Source organism: Micromys minutus, assembly GCF_963924665.1.
Source record: "Micromys minutus genome assembly, chromosome: X".
Lineage (NCBI taxonomy): Eukaryota > Metazoa > Chordata > Mammalia > Rodentia > Muridae > Micromys > Micromys minutus.
Window position 1 is genome coordinate 28,356,886 of NC_137970.1, and position 26,888 is coordinate 28,383,773.

General features: G+C 41.9%; 1 protein-coding gene across 2 annotated transcripts in view; it reads right to left on the minus strand.

Moving 5' to 3' along the window:
• Nucleotides 1-4,663: 4,663 nt before the first annotated feature.
• RAI2 (retinoic acid induced 2) overlaps nt 4,664-26,888 on the minus strand; it is a 60,619-nt gene continuing 38,394 nt past the window's right edge. For both annotated transcript variants that reach the window (XM_080910925.1, XM_080910924.1), the window contains exon 2: nt 4,664-6,592. In XM_080910925.1, coding sequence (XP_080767051.1) covers nt 4,979-6,568 — 1,590 coding nt within the window. In that variant the 5' untranslated portion in view covers nt 6,569-6,592 and the 3' untranslated portion in view covers nt 4,664-4,978. The remainder of the gene's footprint in view (nt 6,593-26,888) is intronic.

The window sequence follows — 26,888 nt, forward strand, 5'->3', positions numbered from 1 at the left end:
GATTCATAACAAGTCAAAAATTACAGTTATAAAATAGCAACAAAACAATTTTATGGTGAGGGTGACTACAACATGAGAAACTGTATTCAAGGGTCACAGCATTAGGAAGACTGAGAAGCACTGCTCTAGAGAAAAAGCAGAGGTTCTAGATTGGGGGTGACTTCATCTAGATTGGGGGAACATTTGGCAATGTCTGGAGGAGAGATATTTTCTAATCTTGTGGGAAGAGGTGAAAAACACTGCTGACTATCTGGTAAGCTGTCTCTTTCCATTCGTCTTGATTCCTCAACAACAGAGAGACATCAAGCCCTGACTGTCAACAGTGCTGAGGTTAAAAAACCTTAATAACTCAGTCCCTGCTCCCTAGAACTTCAGTCTGCCCATTGTGGTACTTTTTCATATTCCATGAAATATGTCCTAGAGAAAATTCAAGGGATGTATTCAAAGTGACCATAAGGAGAACCCCATGATATTATTAATGTAATAAGGATATATTACATTATTAATTGTCTGGGTTAGGAAATCTTAGCTTTGAAAAGTATTTAGCACAGGAAGAACTGTTTCTAGGTGACTTTCACAATCTTCGTCAGTAGAGGGAGTCTAGTTTTATTTGTCATGTACATAAAGCATAGAATTGAGTGAGAAATAGCCTACAAGTTAAATTAATATGGTAATATCAATGGCTCAACTCCTTTAAACTGAAATTACTCATTACTCATAATGTTAACAGCACATAACTAATATCTCACTTGGCTTAGTAATCCCTGGGTCTATAAACAATGACAGGTAGATTATTCGCAATTATTTGAGAGGTAATTCTTGCAGGTGTACACATGCTTTACTCAGATTAAATCAACCAATATGTTAATTATCAAATGATAGATTTATTAGGATGACATCCTAAGGCACCTTGCTTTGTCTCACTGATGTGGGAAGTCAGTTATTTGACCCGGTGGAAGTGAGTGTTGTGGAAAACTGCAGTTTTCATTTAATGAGGAGTAAAGTCTGCCAGAATGACCTCTAACACTTTTTTCCTGCTGTTAAAGTTTTCAGCTTAGCAGCTTTTAAGTGTGGCTTTTAGAGGCTTGGCATCTACGTCCTTCAGCTTGAAGTCTCCCCTTAACTATTGTGCCAAGTGCTCTGAGCACATTTAGCTGGAATGGCCTCTTGAATGATTGAAAAAGAATCTGTAATTCAGAATCATCACTAATTCATACTGGGTTTTGCCCCAAAGAGTCCAAATTCCTGTGGGTTCATTGGGTTTAAGATCCAATATTTAAGACTAACCCAAAGTACATATTTTTGAGTTGTTGATGCTTAAAAACTCAAAGCAGAAAACTCTTCAATTTCCTCTCTTGTAAAATGAATTCTAAATCATTTCCTGCTGTTCTATTAATTGTGTGGTTTATGAACCTGATGAGAATACTGACATGATCTCTCCTCTCTCTCCGTTTTATCCCTCCCTTCCTTCTTTCCCTTCTTTTCCCCTTCCTGGTCCCCTTCCCATTTTCGCTTTGGAATTCTTTACGGCAGACTTTCATACTTAAACCATGATAGTTTTGCCTGTGAGCCTTAAGAAAACCTTTTGACCACAGTTTAGAAATTTTCTGTTTATTGGCAAAGACTTTCTTGGGTGAGATAATAAGTGTAATCTGATCAAATAGTAACCCTTCACCCCCCTTTCCCTTACATAAATGAGGGTTTGCCCTACAAGGGGACTCTGTCCCCAAATATGGGTCTTTGTGATATTCCTTAAAAAAAAATCAGCTCTGAACTGAAGCCAGCCTAAGCCTTCCTTACAAGTATTAGCAAACATGCATAGTCCCAAGGACTAATCATGTCTTTTTTTTCTGGTTTGTTTTTGTTTGTTTGTTGTTTGTTTTTATAAACCACAAAACACCCAAAACTAAAAAACCGATCATTCTGCTAGTTGGTCCAAAATATTTGTGAGAAGAGATGAAAAATGGAGTCAGCAGAGAAAGCTGATGGAAATCTTTCATGGCTGAACCCTGAAAGCAGGTTGCCTGGTTACAGTAGTAGAGAGTCCACACTTAACACTGACTGTCAGCTGAACTGAGCGGGGGGGAAAAATGTGGCTGAAGAGTTTGCTGGTGTCCTACTTGGTGAGCCCCCAGGTGATCATATTTCTCCAACAAAGAACCAGAATTCCAGGCTGCTAACCCTAAAGGCTGACTTGAAAATTTGCAAACTTCAGGCTTGGGAAGGGATGTTGAATTACATCCTTGGACTTCCTCTGGCTACAACAGTGGGCACTGCTCATTTTTCTCATTTTCCCGATTCCCTGGTCAGCAGGTAACAACATGTACTGGGTTCCAGTTTTCATTAAAAGCTGGGAAAAGAAAAGAAGTAAAGAGTGTCTCTAAGTAGCACAGCCCAATAAGTATTCTGTGCACAGATCTCAATGGGCAAGTCTTCCACAAACCACAAAGCACCCATAATAATACACACCTCTCTCACCTTCACTCAACCCCAAGAATAGCAAAGACCACATACCAATTGTGGCTCAGATTGGAAAAGCCTGTTTCAGAAATCTTAATAGAGCTCCCATTGCCTTAACACCTAGAGATGGAGTTGCCCTTCCTCACCAAAGCAAAGCTTACATCTGAAGACAGAGGGAAATACCTTACAACCAATAGAAATTTGTGGTTTGAGGTTTTTAAGGTTTGAGGTTTTTTTTTTTTTTTTTTTTGTTAAGGTTTGAGGTTTACAAATGCCTTTCTTTTTACTTGTATGACTATCAATTTAAGGACTTGCTTCTAACAGCAGCAAATTGTAAACTTTCCTCCCCAAATCTAGATAAAGGATTCAAATCTGTTGTGAGTACAAATTTCTAGGCTAGGAGAGAAAGTCTATGGCAGCAGAAACTACCCAAATCGTAGGGAAATAAAACGATAGCAAGTAAATGGACAACACTAGTCCCTGTGCATACTTCCATTTGACTTGAAACTATAATGCATACTGTGCTTAGGAAACATGGTCAGACATTCACACTGGGAAGAAAAACAGGGGTGGGGGTGGGGTGGGGGTAGTGGTACCATGTAGATCCTGAAAAGATGGCATCTGGCTGATATAGAATGAGACTAGCCAGACAACTGAGAAACAGCTATTTGGTCACACTTTGAAGAAAAAAAAAAAGAAATGTTAATAGCACAGAAAAAAAAGCTCAGGGAAGAGAAAAATCCACGCTGGTTGTATGATACAGTACCAGCTAAAACTGTAACCCTATCCACAGAGGGATTGGTAATAAAAGAACAGTCGTACAACTGTTTTTCCTCCTGTTCATGTTCGCAGTAACAGCTGGATACATACTAATTGCATGAAGTGAAAGAAAGAGCTTTAAGTTTTAAAGCAGGCATGCTCTAATCAGTCTCTCGCCAGCACAGTTTCAGACACAAGTGTGACGTGCCACCTAGCAGGCCTATTTTAGACACTTGCTCACAGTTCCTCATTTGTGCGGGTGGCTTTATGCTGTCACGGAAGAGCAACACACTGTTCTCTCCTTCCAAGTGCATTGCCTCCATCCATCAAGAAGTGGCTTAGCTAGAGCTTCTCAGCCTCAGCATGATTGTCATTATGGCTCAGGCCATTCTTTGTTGGGGGTGGGGCTAACTTGTGCTTTTCTGCACCATAAGATGTTCAGCAGTAGCAGTGTCCCTAGTCTACCTCCTAGATGATGATGATAGGAAGCCCCTCCCCCAGTTGTGACAGCCCAAATCATCCTTAAGCATTGCCAGACATTGCCAGATGTCCCCTGGTTGGGGGTGGGGGTGGGGCGGGAAGGCAACAGACAATCACCCTCATTTGAGAACCACTGAACTAATCTAACAAAGACTGACTTTCTTGTGGTCTAAATTCATGTGAAGCTGACTTCCCCTGGCTCTGAGTGGCCTGCAACAGCACTTGACTCACAAGATTTTCCAAGCCATTAAGAACAATGTTCTTATTTCCTTGCCAAAGGGCAACCATTCCCAGCTACACTCTGAGGTCCGGGGAGAGAAGTGGGGTACTTTTGCTTTGTTATTTTATTTTTCATTTATCCTGCTTTGAAGCACAAGCTGGCCTTTAGCTTACCACTTTCTCAACTCAGCCTCCAGACTATAGGCAAGTGTCACCATGCCTAGCAATGGCACTTTTTGTTTGTTTGTTTTTTGTTTTTCTTTTTTTTTTTCTTTTACCGTCATTTGTTTTTTAGCATGGAGATGTCCAAGGGAAAAAGCAAAACAAAACAAACAAAAAAACAAAACAAAACAAAAAAATCCCCAAAAACCTCAACACACTCAAGAAGTGAGTGACCCGGAGAGAGGCCACGAGTACCTGAGAGTCACCTCTCTGCCTCCTCCCTGGTCCTTTGCCACTTTAGAATAAAAACAGCAGCAGCAGCAACAACACCAAAATCCCAACCAAGGCCCAGAGGGAAAGGGATTTGTTAGAGACCATATATATTTTGAAACCTCCTCCTCAGAGGCACAAGGCAGTATTTCCCAACATGCCTGAAGAGCTTAGGTCTCTAAATAGCGATAAATTAGAGCTCTTTACAAGCTAAAGTGTAGGCCAACCACGCCAGTTGAGAAATGTAAATTTTACAAATGACAGAATACTGCAACCAATTAGTGCAAACAAACATTTATTGTGAAATATTCATCCTACCCTTTATTAGGTATTACATCATCAAAGCACTTTGTGGCAATGAAAATAGCTCTTACCCCTCTGATTCACCCAATATTCCATTAAAGCTGCAAAAAAATGTGCAATCTGCTTGAAAAATAGGTTGCTCTATTTACTCATTTGTGAAAAGTCAAAAAATTGAAAAAAGAAAATGATACTAGCTAATTTGCCTTTCTTCTCTCACCTATGCCCCAAAATAATTAACAAAGATAATTTGTTTCAGATGCCTTAAAAAAAAAATCAATGCACCTTTCCCCACGTCACAATCATAAAAATGTTTTAAAGCCCTTTTTTACTTTCTTGGGAAAAAGGTGGCTAGCCGTTGTTTTTTAATTGGGAGCATGTGTATTTCCTGGGAGTTCACTTTCTTTAACTTTATGCTCCGGTTTTTGATGGGTTTCCTAAGGGGCTCGGCATTTCCCAGGGATTCTTCTCCTTGGCTGTTGATGTCATAACCCTGAAGCACAGAGTCTTCTCTTTTGAAGGAGAAGTTTTTGGTGGATACCCCCGAGAGGCCTTTAATCTTGCCACAGAAGATGGCAGGCACAGCATCTTCAACTGACACAATGACCTTGGCTGCCTGAGACTCACTTAGGATCTCAATGTTATTTTCGGCCTTCAGATCACTGCCAGGACGACTGGGCTGACTGACCACCTCAGTGCCGTTGCTGCTGCTGCTGTGGTTAACCATCATGGCTGAGGCCTCACGAGACTTGGCAGGGGCAAAGGGCATTTCCACGCCACTGGGAAGTCTCTCCAGCACGGTGTGACCCTGGATGTCTGCTGACCCACTGGTGTTATACAATGTCTCTGGAGGAGCCTCTGCTTTTCGGTGGGCTGCCAAAGACAGATCTAGGGCTGCATCCTCTTGGAATACTGGGGGGCTAGCTTCCCCAGCCTTGAGCCAGGGCACTGACTTCATGGACAGATCCAGGGCCTCATTCTCACTCCCCATCTTGATGACTGTGTGGCGGCTGAGCTGGAAATACTCCTTTGGCTGGAGGATGTCTAAGGGCTTCAGTTCATCCTTACTCAGCGTGCTCTGGGTGCCTTTAAAGGAGTGTAGGCCGAAGGAAGATGGCGGCTTGGGGAAACCGGGACTGAACTTGGATTCTGAACTCTGAGGCACTGGGACAGGGATGGGGATGGGCACTGGAACTGGCAAGGGGACAATCACAGGATAGGGCACCAAGAGGGTAGCTGGTGGGACTAGGGGGGACAACGGGGAGTTAAATGGCTGGGGAGGCACTGGAGCATAGCCAGGAGGAGGCTGGCAGGGTGGAGGGCCCAAAGAGCCTTGGGTGGGGAATAAATTCTGGAGCACGGCTTCAAAAGGCAGTGTGGGCTCCTGTGGCTGACTCGGAATCCTCAGGTCCAGGAGCTGAGGCTGGGCCTCGGAGTCCTCAGCCCCCTGGAAGAGGTTGTTGTGGATAGCATTGGAGGAGCATGGGGCCTCCTGAGGCAGGACTAGGGGGGAGTTGAGGTGCTGGAAAACATGCTGTTCCAACACCACTGGTAGCTGCACAGGGCCTTGTGTCGTCATGACGTACGTAGCATTGCCGTTGGGGTTGAGCTCTGGTGCGGAGCTTCCCTCCACCTGCATGTGAATGGGCATCACCACCGGGCTTTCCCCAAGGCACAAGGGCTGCAGCACAGTGGCTGCTACCTTTAGAGCCATGCCGCTCTGGGACTCAGCTGGGGGATTCAAAATTGATGGGGCAGGCACGGTCACCAGGGCCTTCTTTACCAGGTCAGTGGAGTTGATGTTCCAGGCTTCTGTAGTTATCAGCTGGGCCATGCCGTTCTCCAGTCTGTTATTAGCCAGAGTGGGAGGGGAATCATTCATGTCCATGGGAAGGTTCTGGGACTGCAGGTCATCCATCACTTGGCTCCGGTGCCACGTGGCCTGAAACACAGAACACATGATATGAATCTTTCTTAAGAGACTATTTATATCTGCCTTTTGAGATCTCTCCAGTCTCAAAATAGTTTCCATAGCTTAGTTAACTGGGCAGCACAACCCTGCTCTCTCTGTATACATACGCATTATAGATATTTCCTAATATACACGAACACACCCATATTATCAGCTGTGCTTATAAAGACCCAATTTAACAAGCGATTAAGTTATAAACACACATGATGTAATCTCTAAATAACCAAGTGATGTTAAACAGGCTATTTTGAAGCCTAATACTCAGCTTATATCTTCAGCCTTCAACAAAAACAAAGTTTCATTCCACATTGCTCTGTAAGACCATTAAGAAATGCAGAGGTTTAAACCAGTTCAAATTTGAGAACACAACAAGTGCTCTTTCCCTTAAGGAAAAATAAAACCTGTCACATTGGGATATTCTATGACTATGGAAAGGGACATTAAAACTCTTTGTAGATGTAATTATGGAATTTTAAAAGTATGAGAAATTTCAGAAAACATTTCAAAAGTGCTATAGCAGTAATTCTCCTAAGATATTTGGAGGGTTGAAGAGAAGTATGTTTAATCAAGGCTCATTATAATTGTCCCACTATCCCCTACTAGCCAATCAAATTTCCTTTCCTCAGAGCAAAGGGAAGATGAAATGGTTTGCATGAATGGTCTTTGATCCCATCAGCCTCACCTGTCCATTTTTTTGACCTGTGGCCTCTACCAACATGTAGTTACCAAGAGAAAGTGCTGATGAGTCTAGATCTAGGGGAAGCAAAATATCTGTTGGAAAGAAAAATTCTCAAAGGTGGAAGACATTGTCTTGATTTCTTAGATACCTCCTGAACACTGATGGCCACTTCCTACAGGGACAAGCTAGCGAGCCCAGAGAGGATGCTTCCTGGAGGAAGCAGGGCTACAGCTGCGGTATGATTCTCCATGGAAACATGTCCATATTTAGCCTTGTTGCCATGGAGAAAGCAGGAACCATGTCTAACTCAGGGATCTGTGAAGCCCTGGAGTGTGGTTGGGCTTGATAATAATTCAATAATCCTCCATTTCACTCAAAAAGCCTGAGGCAAAACAGTTTCTTGACCTCACCTGTCTTACCTATGTAGACTTTAATCATGTGGTCATCATGACTCTATCCTTTCATCTCCAAGCTGTCACACAACCTCTCAGAAATACAATTTTTTTTCTAGAGAAATGCAGCTTGCAACAAACTAACAAGCCCACAACATTCTCAAGCCATTAAAATGGGTCAAATACACAAAATAAAGAGTTGCTTTGAGGAAGGAGGGGTGAGGAAAGTGATGGATGTTGCACAAACAACTCTGTGGAGTATAACTGATACATCATGCTTTTGGCATGACACATTGCAGTAATTCCAAGGGAGGACTCTAGAGCCTGTGTCCCTGTGGGCAACATGCCCTCTGGAAACTACAAGTTAATCCAGTATGTTGGCAAGGAATCTTAGGACAGTTGGGAGGCAGCCTGCTTCTAGAAAGGCTGAGGGTACTTACCCTAGCCAAAGGGTTTTTTTTCCTTCCTGAGAATACTGGCCCTTAATTCAGGCCCAGAAAACCTCAGACATTCAAACTCACATGGATATATTCATTCACTCATGTGACCAATGTATTTTGTAAATGCTTACTATATTCTGAGGCCTAGAGTTTAAGCGTTGAGTAAAAGATAAGGCTCCTGTTTTTATGGAGATTATTGTCTAGACAAGACTGTAGCATGATCCAGGGGCAGAACAAAGCAGAAGTGGTAGCAACAACAGAAGGAGACATTTTGGGGGCACAGGCACACAGGCTTGTGGATGCTCCATGAATCTAAGATTTTTTTCCCCCACAAGGGTCCAACTTGTCCTTCACAGTGGCTGGAACTCCATGAAAGGATAAGGAAAAGGTGGAGAGAAGCTTAGGTGGTACTGATAAGTAAAAAGACAGCAACTATTAGAGAAGGCACCATGACCACCCATCCAAGACCAAAGCCGATAACTAAGAGGCAACTTAGACATGTTTCAGTGCCAACTTTGAAGGTTTTGTACTTCCTCAGGAAAACTGTATCTGTTTACAACTTCAGAAGTGGTAGTCTCTTTCCCTATGTTCTTCACTCTCTCATCTTCCCTTTACCTGGTCCCAGGAATACAAACAACTTTCTAGATATCCCTTCGCCTGTGACTTGCACTTATCTTCAGCTCAATTGCTAGCCCTCGCTGTTTCTAGGAAACCTCCTTTGTTCCTACAAACTGGCCTTAATCTAGGGCTGCTACCTCTTCCAGCACCCGTCTGATCAAGACCTGAAGAGGGGATTTTGCCAGAGTAAGGTGCTATCCCAACTGGCCTGCTATCTTTTCCAGCATCATCCTGATCAGGATGTGACAAGAGGACATATTGAGGGTTGGGTACCTTCATGCAGGTCTCTACTTCTCCCACAGATAGCAAGATATGGAGCAATTGCACATTTGCTTTGTTCCACCCAATACAGAACTGACTGTTCAGTCCTTGGAATGACCTTTTCAGAGAACTACACTTAAGCCCATATTGTTAACAGGGAAATTAATTGTACAGTGAAGTCAGATATGTAGCTTAAGGGTACACTGGGACTAGAATTAGAATTCCAGGCTAGTCTAAGGTATCCTCCCTGCATTTTCATTTCTGGCAAGAATAATCTCTATAGCCTTCACTTCAACATGGAGTACACGTTGTACCTGAGGATGATTGAAAATATTAAAGTAGAAGCCAGATATTTCCCAACAAATGCACGAACCTGTCATCAGGCTAGTTCCTCCATTGGGATTGTGCTTAGCTCCTTCTCACTGGAGCATCTGTCCTTGGGGATTCTGAAGAGGCTCAGTAGCAGGGTATTTTAGCTTATTACCCATTAGCCACCTGTCCTCAGGTCACAGAAAGTAACAGAGACACTTGCAGGTCCATTTCTGGGGCCTGATTTTTTTCTGGAAACCTATATTACAAGCTAAATGGCATGCCGGCCTTGCCACATTGCAGGTGGAGAAAAGAAATATGCGGTATTTTAGGAGCAAAAAGAAAGAAGGCTGTTGGCCAAAGTCTTCCTTCCACCTCCCTGACCATTAGAACTCTCAACCAAAGATTGCCTGGGAATAATTCTATATGCTTTTCTGGAGAGCCATTGGCTCACCTAGATAGGCTGTTTCTTCCACTTCATTGTTACTAAGTATAACACTGTTCTTAAGGATATCCAGGTTAAGAAAATACAAACACCTTCTTGATACCATTTACCTTTTCACATTCTAGAAAGGCTCTTTCTCTCTTCCACTTGTGCCTTCTCCCCCTACTCAACCTGCCAACTGACACCCTCCTACAGTTCTGGGTCAGCAGGGACAAGGTGTGGGTGAGAAAGTGTGACACTTTGGGAATCACTGCTACAGGGGCTGGTATTGAAATCCCTGGCTATGCAGAGAATAAAAATAGCAGCCCATTAAGATAATAGCCTTGTGGAAATTTTTGGTATTTACAGATCATTATGCCTAATCTATACCCAACAAGAAATCTGTTTCCATGTTACGTTCTGTCCTACATGTACTTCATGCTTATGGTAACTAGTGGGATTTCTATGCATGCTATCAAACCTCTAAAAGAATTAAGTACTGACAAAATTATTCATATAATGTTATGCCAAAATGCCTTTAAAAATCTGTAAATGTACCCCTCTTTTTTAAAATAAAGCAATAAGGAATAAAAAAAAATAGCTCACAAATTGAAGGTTCAAAGGCCAAGTCCTTGCCCCCGAGGATGAGTCCAGAGGTAGTTAAAGATATTGAAGAATGCAAAGACCCATCCTCCCCACTCAGCCAAGCTGCTGATTAGTGCAGGCTGAGGGGGAGCTCAGGCTTCTACAAATCAAAGACCATCACAGAAGCCCCCAACCTAAACTCAAGCCGAGCAGTTACAATTCCCCCTGAGGTAGCAGGAAATGCTTTCTTGTGTTTGGATTTTGTAAAACTTCATTTTCAGATGGGTTTAAATGAAGTCGCCAACTACTTTTGCCTATGGCCATTATCACTGTGGGAGGTAGAAGGAGAGAGATAAAGAAGACACACATGGGATAAGGGAAACAAGGGGAGAGAGAGATTATAAGATCTAGTAAATGATGGTTGTGTAGCCTGGTAGAATATGGGCAATCTGGGCCTTCATTCTCTCCATCTTTTGTTAGTTGATAGGGCCTCACCTCTGTAGCCTCCATGTTCCCCAGATAGAGACTTTCAGGAGAATGGCATGTTGGGTGGTTGGAAAGGAAAGTCTGTGATCTTGGCTGGGCCCATGTGCTTGTAGAGTCACAGACTTGCTATATTACACATATCAAAAGATGTCAGAGATTGGTTTTGCTCCTTAGCCTGGAGGAGTCCTTGATGGCTTTTGTCTTCACCAGGCTTTTGTCCGCTGATGGGTTAGATGTTGGGCGACCAGCTCAAAAAACATAACTTTCTTATTATCACTGAGATCCCACAGGACTAGTCCTAACTCCAGTTTCATACTGAGCTTTCTAGTCCCTTGTTTTTCCTTGGAGCTGGCACTATACCTCTAGAATAGTAGGTACTCAGAAAATGTTTTCTGGATAATTGGTATGTGACTGACTATTTAAACGTTTCTGTGCCTGGAATTGTCATCCTTATCTTCTGATCACAAGGCTGCCATTTGTAGAATCATAGTAAACTAGGGCAATAAGCATATAGTTTCTCATGTTGTGACCCTCAACCATAAAACAATTTTTGTTGCTACTTCATAACTGTAATTCTTGACTAGTTATGAGTCATAGTGTAAATATCTTATATTCATGATATCTGATATGTGACCTCTGTGAAAGGGTCATTTGACCTCAAGGATGTCATGACCCACAGGTTGAGAATCTCTACTTTAGCATATTCCAGACCCATCTGACAAATGAGGAGGCTATGATCTAGAGTGGACAATGTTCACCAAGAGCAGTTACTACAAAGCTGTAGGAATTTTGGAGAAGAGTACAAGGTAAGACCACTAGTGTCATAGACTGCATAATGGTGGTTATGTATCTACTGTGAGGGATTCCCATAAAACAGTATATATGTGAACATATTTTGTGGACTGCAGATATAATGTCATCTTAACCAGAAAAAGAAACTGAAAATGACTACTTTCTTTATAAAGAACTACATATATGATTAAGGCACCCTAAGGCACATAGCCCAGGTGACCAGTACCACATGTGCACCCTGGGGGGTATTCATACAAGCCCTCCTCCTTCTCTAGCTGACCCTTCCACAACTTTGCACAAAAATATACTTTAAGATGATATACTTTATACAAATGATACTTTTATAAGGAGGCTTCATTTTTGGTCTCATTTTGAAAACAAACTACTTAATGACCACTGCTCAGATAATTTAGATCTCCAGATGCTAAGATCTGCATAAAAAGAAGCTTGCAAATACCCCACTACTTTTACCCCTAATATCTCCAGCCAAGTCCCAGCTCATACCATTGAAAGCACCCCTGAAGATCCTGCACCAACTCAAACTAAAGGAATCTCAGCAGGTGCTATAAATTGCAGTGGCAAAGTCCCTGACTTTAGCCAAGCCTGATTTCTGAGCCAAGGGTTTACAGGGTATACTAAGAGCCCCTTCAGAGGCCCAGATCACCATGTAACTAAGGGTTTGATTGTATTTTGTAGCTTCTTCACCACAGAAGCTAGCCTAAAGATTTCTGTAGGTTGCATGGTGTGAGGAATCAAGCAAGTCTAAGCAAAGACTATAGGAGTGGCTAGTTCAATGTGGAGGGCAAGTAGGGAGGGATTTATTTCATAGCAACTTGAGCCAAAATTGATTCTTGCTTAAAGGCCCTGCCAAGACCTTCAGATTACTTGACCGAGGTCACTCAGAAAGTACACTAAGCTTCAGCAAAAAGAACATTAAAGATCTCAGCTAGTTTGTGGCATATTCTGGACTCACAGGCTTTAGCAAGTTTTACAAGTTCCATCTTTGTGCCTCTGTCCCTGTGCTGGAGAAACCAAAATCTATCATTGTTCTTGTTAATACTCTCTGTTCATCATAAAGAGGCTGCAAATGGGATTTGTTCTCCTGTGCCCAAAATAAGTCTCATCAAGGTAATTTTTCCCTTAATTAACACAAGTTTCTTTCCTAAAGCAATCATTCTTTAAGTGATTGCCATGTGTCACTTAATGGCAGTGACATATGCTGAGATCCATGGTGTTGGCCAGTTTTCTCACTTGTAAACACAGACTGCGATTGTACAGTGGAATGTGATTATGATATTACTTGGTGATACAATCTTGTGGAATAATCATTGTATTGCAGTCCATCATTGACAGGAGCATTGTTACATGACATATGGCATATGGCTGTATATCCTGGAAGAATATTGAAATATTTTTCAAGTGGTAAAATACCAACAGTCCTAATTTATATGGAGCAAGTAGCAGCTATCAATTATATCTGGTCAACAGGACTGTCTACATCTTTGTCGAAAGTGAAGTCTTTGGAACAGCTACAACAGCATTACTCACAAGCTTGTTTGAAATGCAGAATCTTAAGCCACAAACAGATGCTCTAAATCTAGTAATCTGGATGTGAACAAGATCCTTGGGGATGGGGGTGGGGCTGGAGAGATGGCTCAGTGGTTAAGAGCACTGGCTGCTCTGTCAGAGGACCTGAGTACCACTCCCAGCACCCACAAGGCAGCTCACAACTGTCTGTAACTTTAATTCTAGGGGATCTGACACATTTTTACAGACATACATGAAGGCATAACATTAATGCACATGAAATGAAAAGATCCTTGGGTTGTCTATGTGTATATTAAGGTTTGAAAAGCACCATCTTTTTATCGGATCTCAAAGTAATCTGTACATTGGAATTGCCTGGGATGTATCAAAAAATGAAATGCCTGTTCCATTCCCAAGACAGATTCAATGATTTTTGGTTGCTGCTTGGGTCCGGAGTACATAATGTTCACCAGGTGATTTCTAATATACAGTCAGCTTTGTAACCCTTAACCTAAAGCTAGAACATAGGACAGCTCTAGCCTTTTGTAGTAGCTGATTCTCCCTTTTATGTCACAGAAAATACTGAAGCTCTCTTTTTCCATCTGACCCTCATATTGTGTCCCTGTGTACCCCAATCCCATAAAGTGATGAGAAATTTTGCCTTCTTGGAAGTCTGATTTGCTGAAGACCTCTGATAAAATCCCTTCCAATTGCTTCTTATCCTTACAATGCTTTCTACTTTGGACTAAGACTTACAAGACACCATCAACAAATGGACCAATTCTGTATAAAAATCACTAGTCATTAACTATGAGCCAGAGGAGAAGAGCATATCGTGCCCTTTAATACTGTACACATATATAGTTTTATCATTCAGGACCCAGGGTGCACTATCTAAGAAGCAACTCCAACTGAGTTCAAAATGGATTTTCTCACCACACAGGGTATAGTAATTGTCAATTACTTGCCCCAGAGATTGAATTTTCTGAGTTTTAAACATAGGCACAAAGCCCTTTTACTTTAACAAAGCTGGGAGCATAATTACTACTTGAATGTGTTCCCAAATTGGTTACAGTATGAAAAAAATAGAATATTCACCAACCTAACATTCGGTTATATTGTACCTGCAGAGACTTATACAGTCTTCCAAAAGTAATGTGGGGATCCAAATTAACTTTGGAAATGAGTCACCCAATCCAATACTTAAAACTGTGGTGGTCATCCAAATTTCAACTGAAATCAACCTTGGTAACAATAGGCATTGGAAAGTCCTGCAGTCTTTCCAGAAAGGGAATAAAATAATTAAATCGCCTCCTATACTGGTTTCGGGTCAGATCCAGTGCCATTAACTGGCCATTGACATCAACAGTTTTAAGATCATCTTGAAGAAAGGAGAGAAATACATGCCCTGAGATGCTATATTATGGATGTTTAGCTTAAAAATCTCATGTTTTGCATTCTTGTTTTCTTATTTTTTTGTGTGCATATAATACAAAAACATAAGAACACATGGTGTGTGTGTGTGTGTGTGGCTGAGCGTGTGTTCAGTTTTCCCTCATAGGAGCACAAGAATGAAATGATACTACTCAGCAAGAGAGAGGAATCTCTCAGGCAGGGACAAGTAGATTTCTAGAACTCGTCTGTTTAAGTTTATACTGCTCACTAGCCCAATCCGCCCTTCCTGTGTTACAGAGCTGGAAGCCATCTCTTACAGAGATAAAGGAATACATTTCTAAAGGATGGTTGCCAATCTCTGGACAGCTGTGGCAGGTGTGGCATAAGATAGAGAACAGTGTTTGTTTTCTATAGAGGGCTGCTCCTGACATCGAGACAAAAGAAATATTCTCACATTCAGATGAGCTATAGTAGATGGTAAGAAGAATGCTTCAGCATCACAGTAGACAATAAGGAGGAACTGCTGGGTGGCTGAGCCATGTTTAAGCCATGATTGGTGGACTGCATAAACTACCAATTGCTGATCCCTGCATTCAGCTGAGTCCCTACAAGTTTCGACCAGATGCCCAGCTTCTAAACAAGCTCAGGTGCCTGAGCTTTAAGGGGAATTTGCACAGAAGTACTAGTTATGTTTAAGGCCTTAGGCCAGGTTTATCATCTTGAAGAGCAATGATTTGAGGGAATTTTTCTGGCAACAAAGAATCCTCTTAAATTTGGAATGAAGGTGTGGTGGGGGGACCTGCCTTCTGGAAAAAAATATTTCTAATTAGAATGAGATATACAAGGGTTAAATTTTTGCTCTGGGAAAAAAATTGTTTATAATCCTATGTCATTAGAAGGATATTTTCCAGAAGCCACTATGCCAGTAACAGACCCTCTGAGGGATCACTAGAAGGAAGGGGGTACAGAATTCCAAGGTACTTGGGTTTAGAGTTTTCCCCTTTTCTAAGACCTGTGAGCCCCTCGTTAACCACTGGTGTGGAGATAGTGTCAGTTCATTCTGGGCACTGTGCCCTCCTGAGGATGAGGAGAAGGAAAAACATTGAACTGAGCCCCAGATTCGAACTTTACCTTTTACTAACTGCCAGTTGTATGACCTTGGGCACCTTAGTAACAAGCATCATTTAACCTCTATGCAAGATGAAGAGTGAAAAGAAAAGAGCCTTCTTGTGGGATGGCTGTAATGAAGAGGGAACTCGTTTAAGTGAAGAGCTTGCTACAAGGCCTGGTACATGGAGGGCTCAGTCAACACCATCATCGTGGTCCTCACTGACTCCATCACTTCTCGCTCTCACTGTCATCTTCATTACAATCATTACTTCAGTTGCCACTGTTTTCATAGTTGTCATTCTCATTGCTATCATCATGACCATTGCCATCATCTTCGTTGCTAATTGTCATGGCATCAATGTCTTTCTTAGTATACCCACTGCCCATTTTCTCTAAGCATCTGGAGTGGCATTATCAAAGCTTTCCTAGCGTGTGAATGGGTTTGCTCATCTGTAACACTGTTTGGTCAAAGCTTACCTTGAAAATCAACCACTAGGGACTGGGAAGGTGTGTATCACAAAACGAGCATTACATCCAATGGTCAAGTTTTCAGGCAAACTCCCTACTTCACTTAATCCCAACTTTACTAAAACGTCAGACATATCCAGTAAAAAGAGAAGACCATACCATTATATTAGAAACCAATGATGATAGGAAAAGATGTGTAAATATAAAAATCTGTTTCTCACCTGGCAGAAGAGTAGAGGAGAAAGAAGAAGAGCAAAGCTTTATTTACCAAGCACAGGTGGATTCCTAAGAACTTTCATGGATTCTGAAATTTCTGCCACTTATGCATAATATTACTCAGGATTCTTCAGTTTCTCTTCCTTGTACAAGGTCCTGAGGAGTTTTTTCTCCCCACTTATCAGTGATAATAAGGGGTATCTTCTGACTCACAAACACCAAAGGATTCCCAGAGAAGAGGAAGAAAATAAAAGGATAAGAGGGAAAGAGAGAGAAAAGGGAGAATCTCTGCTAGCTAGGCCACAGTAAAAGGAACATTCTGAAGTTTGTAGGTCCAAATGGGAAATAGCTTGCTTAGATAGAAGTGATCAGACATGGAAACTGAGGGAGGCTGCAAGAGGGAACAGCAGAAAAAAAGTTCTTCAGTGAGCCACAAGGGTTGGTGTCAAGGAGCAAGGCTGCTTCCAGGGCTGCTCCCCCCTCCCTGTCCTCTGGTACCCTCTTCCAACTTCTGGCAGGGCTATGGGTATCCTCTTCCACTGAGGCCAAAGAAGGCATCCAAGTTGGGAAATGGATCAGGACATGTGCTCAACTATGTTCAGAATAGCTTTATTCAGAATAGCCTGAAACTGGAAAGAACCCAGATGTCCCTGGATACAAAAATTGTGGTACATTTACACAATGGAGTACATTTAAACAATGTGGTACATTTACACCCAGCTATTAAAAACAGAGACATCATGAAGTTTGCAGGCAAATGGATGGAACCGAAAAATAACATACTGAGTGTGGTAAGTCAGACCCAAAAGGGCATGACAGGAGTTGAGCATGCTTGTCCTCTGAAAGGCTCCACCCCTCAGCTGACTGAAATGGATGCAAATATCCACAGCCAAACGTTGGATGGAAGACAGTGACTCTCCTGATTTTAAAATAACCAAGTACCCTCACTCAGAACTTGTTGTGCTTGCAGGCCTAGGAATAACTACATACATGTGCCTTCTTATCATGTCTGGTCTTTATTTATAGTTACTCATAACTCTGGCACCTCCTCCACACTGAACAGTAAGAATTGAGATTCTCCCATCAAAATTTGATTTTCTAGATAAAATCTGATAAACTAATCTTGAATGTAGTGTTTGTCTTGATTAGGTGTATGAATTATAAAATATTATGACATCTTTACTAACATAATAAATATAATCCAGGAATGATAAGGCCACGGACAAAGAAATGGGACTCTAATTGATGAACTTCAAGACATCAAGAACCTTCAGTCTTAACATCTTTACACAGAGACAAGACCTTATGACTACTGACCAAGTTAGCTGGCACTATTAAAAGGTACCTGATTACAACATGGCCTCCACCTTTAGGTGCTCAGAGCTAAGGCAAGAAAGATATGAAGGTGACCCAGTTACCTATATCTTTATAGACTTGATAAGCAAATATTTATTTGTCATCCAAAAGGAAATTACTAATATTTTGCTTTCCAGCATGGAGATTTTCATACTATCCAGGCATGGCTATAGCCACAATGGAAACTCATTTGGGAATGGTGCTGAGCATGGTGAGGAAGATTTGGGGATGAAGGGTACTGTGTTTGAGTGAGCCCAGCTGGCTAGTTATCATGGTTCCCCTGTAGAATGACCTTAAGACAAAGATTTGACTGAAGCTAGTGTGTTTGAGAGAAGATTCTAGAAAATACCAAAATGGGGGGGGGGGATGAAGCAATGAAGCAGAGAGACTGAAAAAGAAAGAAAACCAAATTATCAAGCAAGTTATCAGTGAACAACTGTAACTCTGTTACACTAGTGAAGGGCAAGAGACAGGGAGACAGGGAAGAGCACATTCTCCAGAATTATGTCAACTGAGAATTAAGGAGGTTGGGATTCCTTCATTGACTCCAACAACTCCTGGTTGAGGGGCAGTGGAAGATGCGTTCATTCTTTGGCACTTCCAGCTAGCCCATCAGTGCAGGCTAGACCTAGTGTACTCCAGAGACCAAACCTAAAATAGTAAACCTTGAGGGAGAGTCCCAGGCATTTGAGGTAAGCAGCCTCTAGTAAGGCAAGATACCAACGGTATCTCCTATGGCAACCATACCCTAAAATGGTCAAGGATTATTATGTGATAATAATGACACTAATTTAGGCCACTATATAGGGCCATGTGTTTTCCCCATGGGTAGAACCTTCTATGACCCATGTGAGGAAGTCATCATGCTTGGGTAACAATGCCCATGCCTCAGAGGAATCATGAGAAGCCTGCCTAAAGATTTCATCAAAAGGAAGGCTCCCAAGGAGAGCAGAGAGGGCTAGCTATCAAAAGCAAACATTTTAAGAGATGGTAAGTTTAGCTGATGTGCTCTTTTGCTGAACTATAACTGGAACCCTACAGAAAGTTCTTATTTTGACAGATTTTTGATAGTATTTGTGTCAGCTGGAAGGCAAAATGTTCCTGGGAGAAATCACAGACCAAATATCTTCTCTAGTAATCCTTTGTTTCAACACAGGAGGAACCAAACACAAATAAATAAACACTACTTCACTTCATAGTGCTACCTGATGATGATGATGATGATGATGATGATGATGATTATGATGATGTATTTTTAAACAGTCAACTTCTTTTTGGAATTCTGTTTTCTTAGAAGCATTCCTCTGCCTGTGAGCAACACTCTTAAGAGGAATATACTTGGCTGAATGTTGAGGAGGTTTCGAGTCACCAAAATTTCACGATACTTTTCTTAAAATGAGTATCATGGTTGGAGCTAATGTAGCATAAACAATGTAAAGTTGGAGTGGGGAAGGAAAAAGTTCTGTAACACGGATAATGGAGAGTAAAAGCATTGGTTCCTATTTTCCTTAGGAAAAGAGTTTTTTTTTTTGAGAATGCATGTGATCTCTCTCTCTCTCTCTCTCTCTCTCTCTCTCTCTCTCTCTCTCTCTCTCTCTCTCTCTCTCTCTCTCTCTCTCAAACACACACACACACACACACACACACACACACAGTAGTCAAGTAGGAATGAAACAAGTCTTCAAGATTTATGTCCATCTCTCTTCTTTCCCATCTGCTTCATCCATAGTGTTTTCCACACAAGATATGAGGGCCCACACAAGAGGTAAGGTGTGCTGAATCTTTCCACGTTGTCAGCATTTCAGCAGGAATGGAGGGGTCAGGGGATTTTACAAGTACAGGACTGAAGGAAAGGCACAAGAGGACAGGTGTGTCCAGGAGATCCAGCTGGCTGTGCATCTGGAGCCCAGGACTTTTGAGAACCTGGGAAAGAAACAAGGATGCCTGAAAAATTAGACAAGTGTCCAGCTCTTCCAGGGGTTTTCAGCATCACTCCTGAGCACTTAACCTCATGTCCTAAAGGAACACCCACTCTACCAGTAGTATTTTTGTGTTCAGTTTTAAATGAGTAGAAGGTCTCAGTTAAATAATGAAACCCTTAGGTGGGGAGGGCAGGAAGAAGCAATTTAATTCCCAGGACGTTGTTAGCTCTACAATACCTGCATCTTTGCAGCCTTTCTTTCATACAGTCACAGGAAGATAATGATAAACTATTACTGAGCTCTGAGTTATCATGTGCCAGGCACCCTGCAAGGTACTCTACACTCATTTTCTCATCTGTTTCTCAGCAACCCCAGCAGATTGGTACCACCTTGGTGGGAGTTGATTTGTTGAATTATTGTTTCCTACCCCTCTCCACCCCTATGAATCCCCAGGAAATAGTTGTTTTGATGGGAGAGAGGAACAAAGCTTTTCAGAACTGGAACAACATTCACTGCAGGAAAGGTAGGACTCAGGGAGGAGAGGGGGAAGGCAAAGTGGAGATTCTTGGTAGCATGTTACATTTTTAGAGCTCAGTTCTTGTTTACTATGTAACATAGTTTGGATAATTGTACCTCAGCGGCCTGTGTGTTAAAAAGCTTAATCTTTGGTCTAGTGAAATAAAACTCTAAGAGGCAAGCAAGACCTTATAGAAGATATTCAGACTATTGAGAATACAGTCTTAAATGTAATAATGGGACCTGAGGCCTTCCTCTTGCTCTCCTTTTCACTTATTCGCTATAAGAGGACTGGTTGTTGCTGCTCTGTGCACTCCATGCCCTAGAACACTACTTTGCCATTGGCAATAAAGTAACAGGAACAACCAAACATGTTATTCCAAGTTTCCAAAACTGAGTGCCAAAATAAACGATTTTTTAAAAAATAAAGTAATTGCTCCAGATATACATGACAGTAATGGAAAGTTGACTTTATCTCAGAAATAGCCTATATCTCAAGAAGGAGCTATCATCAGTCCATCCAAGAGCATTTCATCTCTGATTGGCTGACTGGCTGTTCATCAAATTTATGTTCCCTTCTTCTTGGACTACAGTTTCCCATTTCCCTTGTAGTTAGTTGTGGTGGTGTGTCTGAGTGTTGACCAATCAACTGGGGATGTGAATCACTTCCATACTTGATTCTTAGAAACCTCACATCCATGTGTGATAATCCAATCTCTTTTTCACACAAGGGCTTTTGTGAAGCTGCCTAATAAAGAGAGATGAGCAGGAGATGTGAAAGGACTTTATGCCCCTGTCTTTCCTTGAAGATAGGGTATCCCTCATCAGAATCCACTGGAGGCTTCACGTGATTGAGAAAGCAATGTTAGTTATGTTTAAGCCTTAGTATATTTTCAATTTGTTGTAACAACTGGAAGTTTCATATAGTACCTCCTGGGATCCACTGTCATGTGTTCACCAATGTAAATAGAGGACAGACTGTCTTCACCATCTGGAGCAGTCTACTCAGTTTCTTTCTCTAGGTTAGGAGACTCCAAAACCCAGTGGCCGAAAGAGAGAACTCTAACTGTAGCCCAAATTCCTCTAGGCAGACCCCAGGCTCTTTCATCACACTAACTTTCTTGCTGTCAAAGTACTAAGCATCCTTGGCTGCTCTGCCTGACTTGAGTTGATATATTAATGTGTGTTCTGAGCTATTCTTTGCTTGGTTACTACATAAATGATACACCTAAATTGTGTGTTTCATTAGCATTTACAGAGACAAGGAAGCAGACTGTTTCCAATGAGCAGAGAGGCAGAGCTGTGAGGAGTTTTGTTCCCTGAGCCTTGAAGCTTCTGAGGATGGCCAGGCCTGTGCCAGTCAATATGGTAGAAAACTAAGCAGTAGGATCCTGTTATAACACATGCACACATACTGGGAGAGCAAGCATTCCTGGCTTCTCATTAGAGGAAACTGTAAGGACAACAGTTCCTTCACTCCTTTGACCATATGTTGGTCTATGTAGAACAGGGAAACCTGGATCTGCTGACCTCTAATCATGCACCAGAACCTTTATTGTAAGGTCTTGGTGGGTTATTCTTTGATGAAGTTCACTGTTTATAGCTCCATGATCTAAGGCCCTTTCCCCTTGGCATTCTATATATTAATTTTATAAGTAAATATCACTAATCAAGAGTCTGCCTTCTGACCACTGCCCAGAGGAGTGTCTTCATTAGCAAACCTTTGCCTTGTTTTTAACATCATTTCATTCTTTCTGGGTTCCTCTCCAAAAATAAATAAATAAAGAAATAAAGAAAGAAAGAACGAAAAAAAGAAAGAAAAGAAAAGGAAAATAAAAAGTGGTTCATCTAAGGACACAAGGAGCCTTTGCCACTTTGGAATAACCAAACTGATCAGTACATTTGCTACACAAGTGTGCCTTGCATGTGCAAAGGATACATTCAAATATGTTCTGTAACTTTAGATATCATCTCAAGAACTATGCAGGGGTCTTTCCTACATTATAGATAGGACCCTCCATTCATCCTTGCCCCTTTTCCCACTCAGTCCAAAGTTGGTAAAATTCTCAGTAGATATAAGCTCTCTGGATTACTAGGCACTTGAAAGGAAGCTGTGATGTCTGTTCTTCTAGAAGGACATCCACCTGTCTTTGACTCAGGTGAAGCCTCAGCTTTGTCATCTACAGCTCTCATATCAGGGGCACAGCACCTGCCATCATAAGGCTGTCCTAGAAGTTCCAATCATTTCTTCATCACCATTGATATCTGAGATGTAGGCAGTTCACTTGGTAAAGCGTTTTCTTACTATGCACAAAGCCCTGGGTTCATTCCCCATCACTGCATAGACAGGGTATGGTAGTGCATCCCTGCAATCTCAGCACTCTGGGAATGGAGACAAGGAGGATTAGGACAAGGCCATTAGCTACTTAGCAAGGACAAGGCTTGCCTGGATTACATGATATCTTATCTCAAAATTATAACAATAATTATTAATGGTAATAATATAAAATGACAGTTGGATGGTTCTTCCTGAAAGGCCTTATGAACTGTGCTGTGCCTGCTAGCCACTTAGGTATTAGACTCTTAGTCTCTCTCTCTCTCTCTCTCTCTCTCTCTCTCTCTCTCTCTCTCTCTCTCTCTCTGTGTGTGTGTGTGTGTGTGTGTGTGTGTGTGATGCCATTTTCCCTTGAGATTTGTCCTGTGACTACTGTGGGGCTAAAAGACTGCTTCAGTGATAGAGATTAGAACTAGAAACCTTATGTTCATACAAATTTAACACCCAGTTTCTCTCCCATGGACTTTTTCTCAGCATCTGAGGTGGCAGTGATAGACACCTGAAAATTCTCAAAACTGCCCTTAAAGTAAGCAAGCAAGCAACAACAAAACACCAGTTGGGCTGGGGAGATAGATGGGTTAATGTGTGCTTGCTGCCCAAACTCATGTCACAAACCAGACACAGTAAAACGGTAACCCCAGCAGGCCCCTATGGGGAGAGGAGGGCAGAGACACAAAAAACCTTCAGATGTTCACAGCCATGTAAGAGGCCTTGTCTCACAATGAGGTAAAGTGCTGAGGACTAACACCAGAAGCCTATCTTCTCTGATTTGCACACATTTGCCATTGGTGTGCAACCACATTCACCCCCACCCCCCCTGAACCCTTCTCTCACTCTCTCTTTCAACACACACACACAATCCCAAGTGATCATATAACTGAAAATTATATGGAAAAATTAAAGCACTTGCACACTGTTGGTACCGGGCTGACAGCTTTTGGTAAAGCTCAGTGCTAGCCTCTCCTGTACTCCTGTGATCCCCCTTATGTATGTCCTTTTCCCCCAAATGCAAGTGCACTGTCACACAATTATTTATAACAGGACACAGAGCAATTCTATTCGCAGGTTCCACGCACTGGGGAACAGCCAGGGCACATGTTTGTCAACAGATGAATGGATAACTAGGCTATGCCATGCTTATACAATAGAACAATGCTCAGCAATCTGGACCAATGAACCACTGCTACCTGCAATGGTATAGCTGCAAAAGCCTGATAGAGATGAGAAAAACAATCCAAAATATTTGTACTGAGATATTAGAATTCAGAAAGCAGTTGTTATGGGAAGGAAGGAGGCGGAATGGGCTAGAAGTGGGTCTAAAGTGCTTTCCTGTGGGTGTGAGCATTTTTTTTTAAATCATCTTTCTGGTGCTTGTCAATTGTCAACACAGAGCATCTGACCATTTATGAATTACTGTATTTCATGCTATGCTTCCCCTGATTTAAGGTCAAAGATATTTCAGATATTATGGAAGTATTCCAGAAAGAAAAAAATCTCTGTGGCTATCTGGACACGCACTGTGGGTTTTGTTCAGTCCTAGCTCAGTGTGAAGAAGGTATATACAGGACAGAGGTTTCTAGTGGCAAAGGTAGGAAAGGATACCTCTCATGGCACCTGCCAGGAGCCCTTTATCACAGGCACAAACAAAGCAGCAACACAAGGCCCCAAATATAAGCATTCAATAAAATAAAATAACAGGGACCCCGAGCAAAGCTGGCTTCAGACTGTGGGCTACATAGCAATTTCTGAGCACAAACTGCTTTCCAATATTTCCCCTGGAGAAGAAGATATCTGGAGAAGAAAAGGGAGTAGGAGAAGGGGGGGGTAAGGGGAGGGAGAGGGGAGAGGTAAAGGGAGGATAGAGAAAGAAAGAAAGAAAGAGAGAGACAGAGACAGAGACAAAGAGACACAGAGAGAGACAGAGAGACAGACAGACAGACACACACACACACACACACACACACACACACACACACACACACACACTGGGGGTGGAGAGAGAGATTGATTTATCTAGGGATAAAATATGCTTTCAGTTTGATAGTGGGTACTGTTCCACCAAAAAGATTCTCTGCCAGGAACATCAAAGCACTGGTACTGAGCCTCTTGCGTGGGTCTCAAAATGTGCAGTAGAAAGGCAGTCAGAGGTTCCTTAAAGGCAGCTCTCCTCATGTAATTTATATGGTGGAGAGGAATCCTGTATCCCTACTAAAAGGCCAGGCATAGTCACCTACATTTAACATGTTCAGACCTCAAATAGGAAATGTGAAAGAAGTTTTGAGATCTATTAGCACAGATGTGAGCTTTAAGTTAGAATCTGTGTGGCTTTAGAAAAATGACTTAGCTCTTCTGAGCTACAGTTTCCCAGTCTATAATTTAAAAAAAAAATGACACCTACCAGTGACATGCAAATTTCCTATGCCTATAGAATGATCAGTGTAGAATCATGTCTGGGTTCCAAGGAACCTACTAGATGTCTGTACTAAGCCGTCAGTAGCAGCATCATACAACTAGATTAAGCTTCTTCTTCTTCTTTTTTTTTTTTTTTGAATGTTAGTTACACAAAATTTTCATAATTATAATCCAGGTTTCATGACATTGTTCTATACATGGTTCACCATTTTTATTGCTTCTTTTTGGAGTTTTACTTTTAATGTTATAAATCCTAAAACAAGTTAAGTAAACATTAGTGGACTTATCTATCAACCAAACAATTTTTGTGTCTATCTCTGGACTTTATATTCTGTGCCCTCCGCTCCTTCATCTTAGCCTTATTATACTTTCTAATGTTTCTAAGCACTAAGAAGAAAGACAGTCAGTGAAAGGAGATTGAGGTGGCAGCACGCTGGGAGCTGTGGAACTATTTCAGGGATGGTAGTCAGGGACCGCCTCTATGAGTGAAGACCTAAAAGAAAAGGAAACTCTATGCCATAAGAGCCTTCCCGATGCCAAGAAGCCAAGGAGAGGGCTATGCTAGGTCATGAGTATGACTCCATTTGTGGAGGGAAGGAGGGTATACAAGTGCATGTGTGTACTATGTGTGAAAGAGGGAATCCATCACAAGAAGAGGTGATCACATACAGTATTCCGAGTTTCTTTTTATAAAAGTTAGTCCAATTACTTTCATAGACAAAGGAGCAAAAGAGCCAGGAGATCTAGCCTGTCTCAAGCTATGTAGCTACTTAGCAACAGGGTTAGTTAGAAATCAAAGTGCTGTACACCTGTGACATTGTACAGCCCCCCTCGTGCCCTCAAATGATTTGAATTCCACAAAACGCCTCCAAGCAGCCTTTAGGTAATGAGGTGACAAATAGTATATTGAAATTGTATTCTTCAAAGCAGAAGGGCTTTACCATGAAAAAGATTACTTGAAGGCTAATTAGGATTCTGACATTCTTTAATCACTAACTCCTTAGGGCTATGTCAAAAACCACGTTAATACATCTAACTTATTGTCTTATCATAGGTGATATTATTCTGGTGCGGGGGGGGCAACAAAAATATGTTAGTGACATTTTTTGAAATTTGAGTTGAGTGCTAGGATCACAAAGGCAGAAGCGGAAATCTGTCTTCATAAGCTGAAAACACTTGAGAAATACGCATGTAAAATAATGAGTTTGCATGTGGTTTAACAACACTCCTTCCGCTGAGAAGCTGAAAAGAATCCTTATTTCTACTGATGTGGATGACAGTGTTCCAGGCACAGAGTAAAGGTTCACCTTTGCCCTCTCTGGTGAAACTCTGAGCTGGGTGTGAGATAAACACAGAGGGAGAAGCTTGACTAAAGACATTTGGGTAAAAGTGACCTGCATTCCCTAGGGAACCTTCAGGCTAAATTCACTTCTCAAGCCTATTTTCTTCTTGGACTGGTTAATTCCTTTCTTCCAAGAGGTAGTTCCAGCCCCTCCACTCGCTGATCTGTCTATGGCAACAGACCCATGTGCTGTCTCCATCTTGCAAACCCACTCCGGGCTCTGATACAACTGCAGAAACCATGACTCAAGAGATTACAATTACTGACTTCCGAGAGCCTCTGATTCCTCCTAGGAGAATAAACAGATGAGAAGCCCTTCGTATTTTCCAAGACAGACAAATCCAAGCTGTTTCAGAATCAAGCCCAGCCTTTTCTTTCCTTCTCATTTGTTCCCCTGAGGACTATTCAGAAAGTATGCAGATATGACAGTGCAAACGGCAGACGAGCCCGACAGCCATTGGCATTGGTAATAGCCATCTGGTTTTACTTTGTTAAGCGTTTCTCCACAAGACCAAGACAACTCAGTCCAGTGAATGCAACAAAAGTGAGTCAAATTATTGACTTCTAAGCAGTCCAATGACTGATTCCCTTCCCAAGCTCTATCTTGAGCTCCATGTCATAATGTTAGCCTAGGGGCACCCTCAGAGCTCAAAGGCACATGCCCACACATTTTCCCTATAG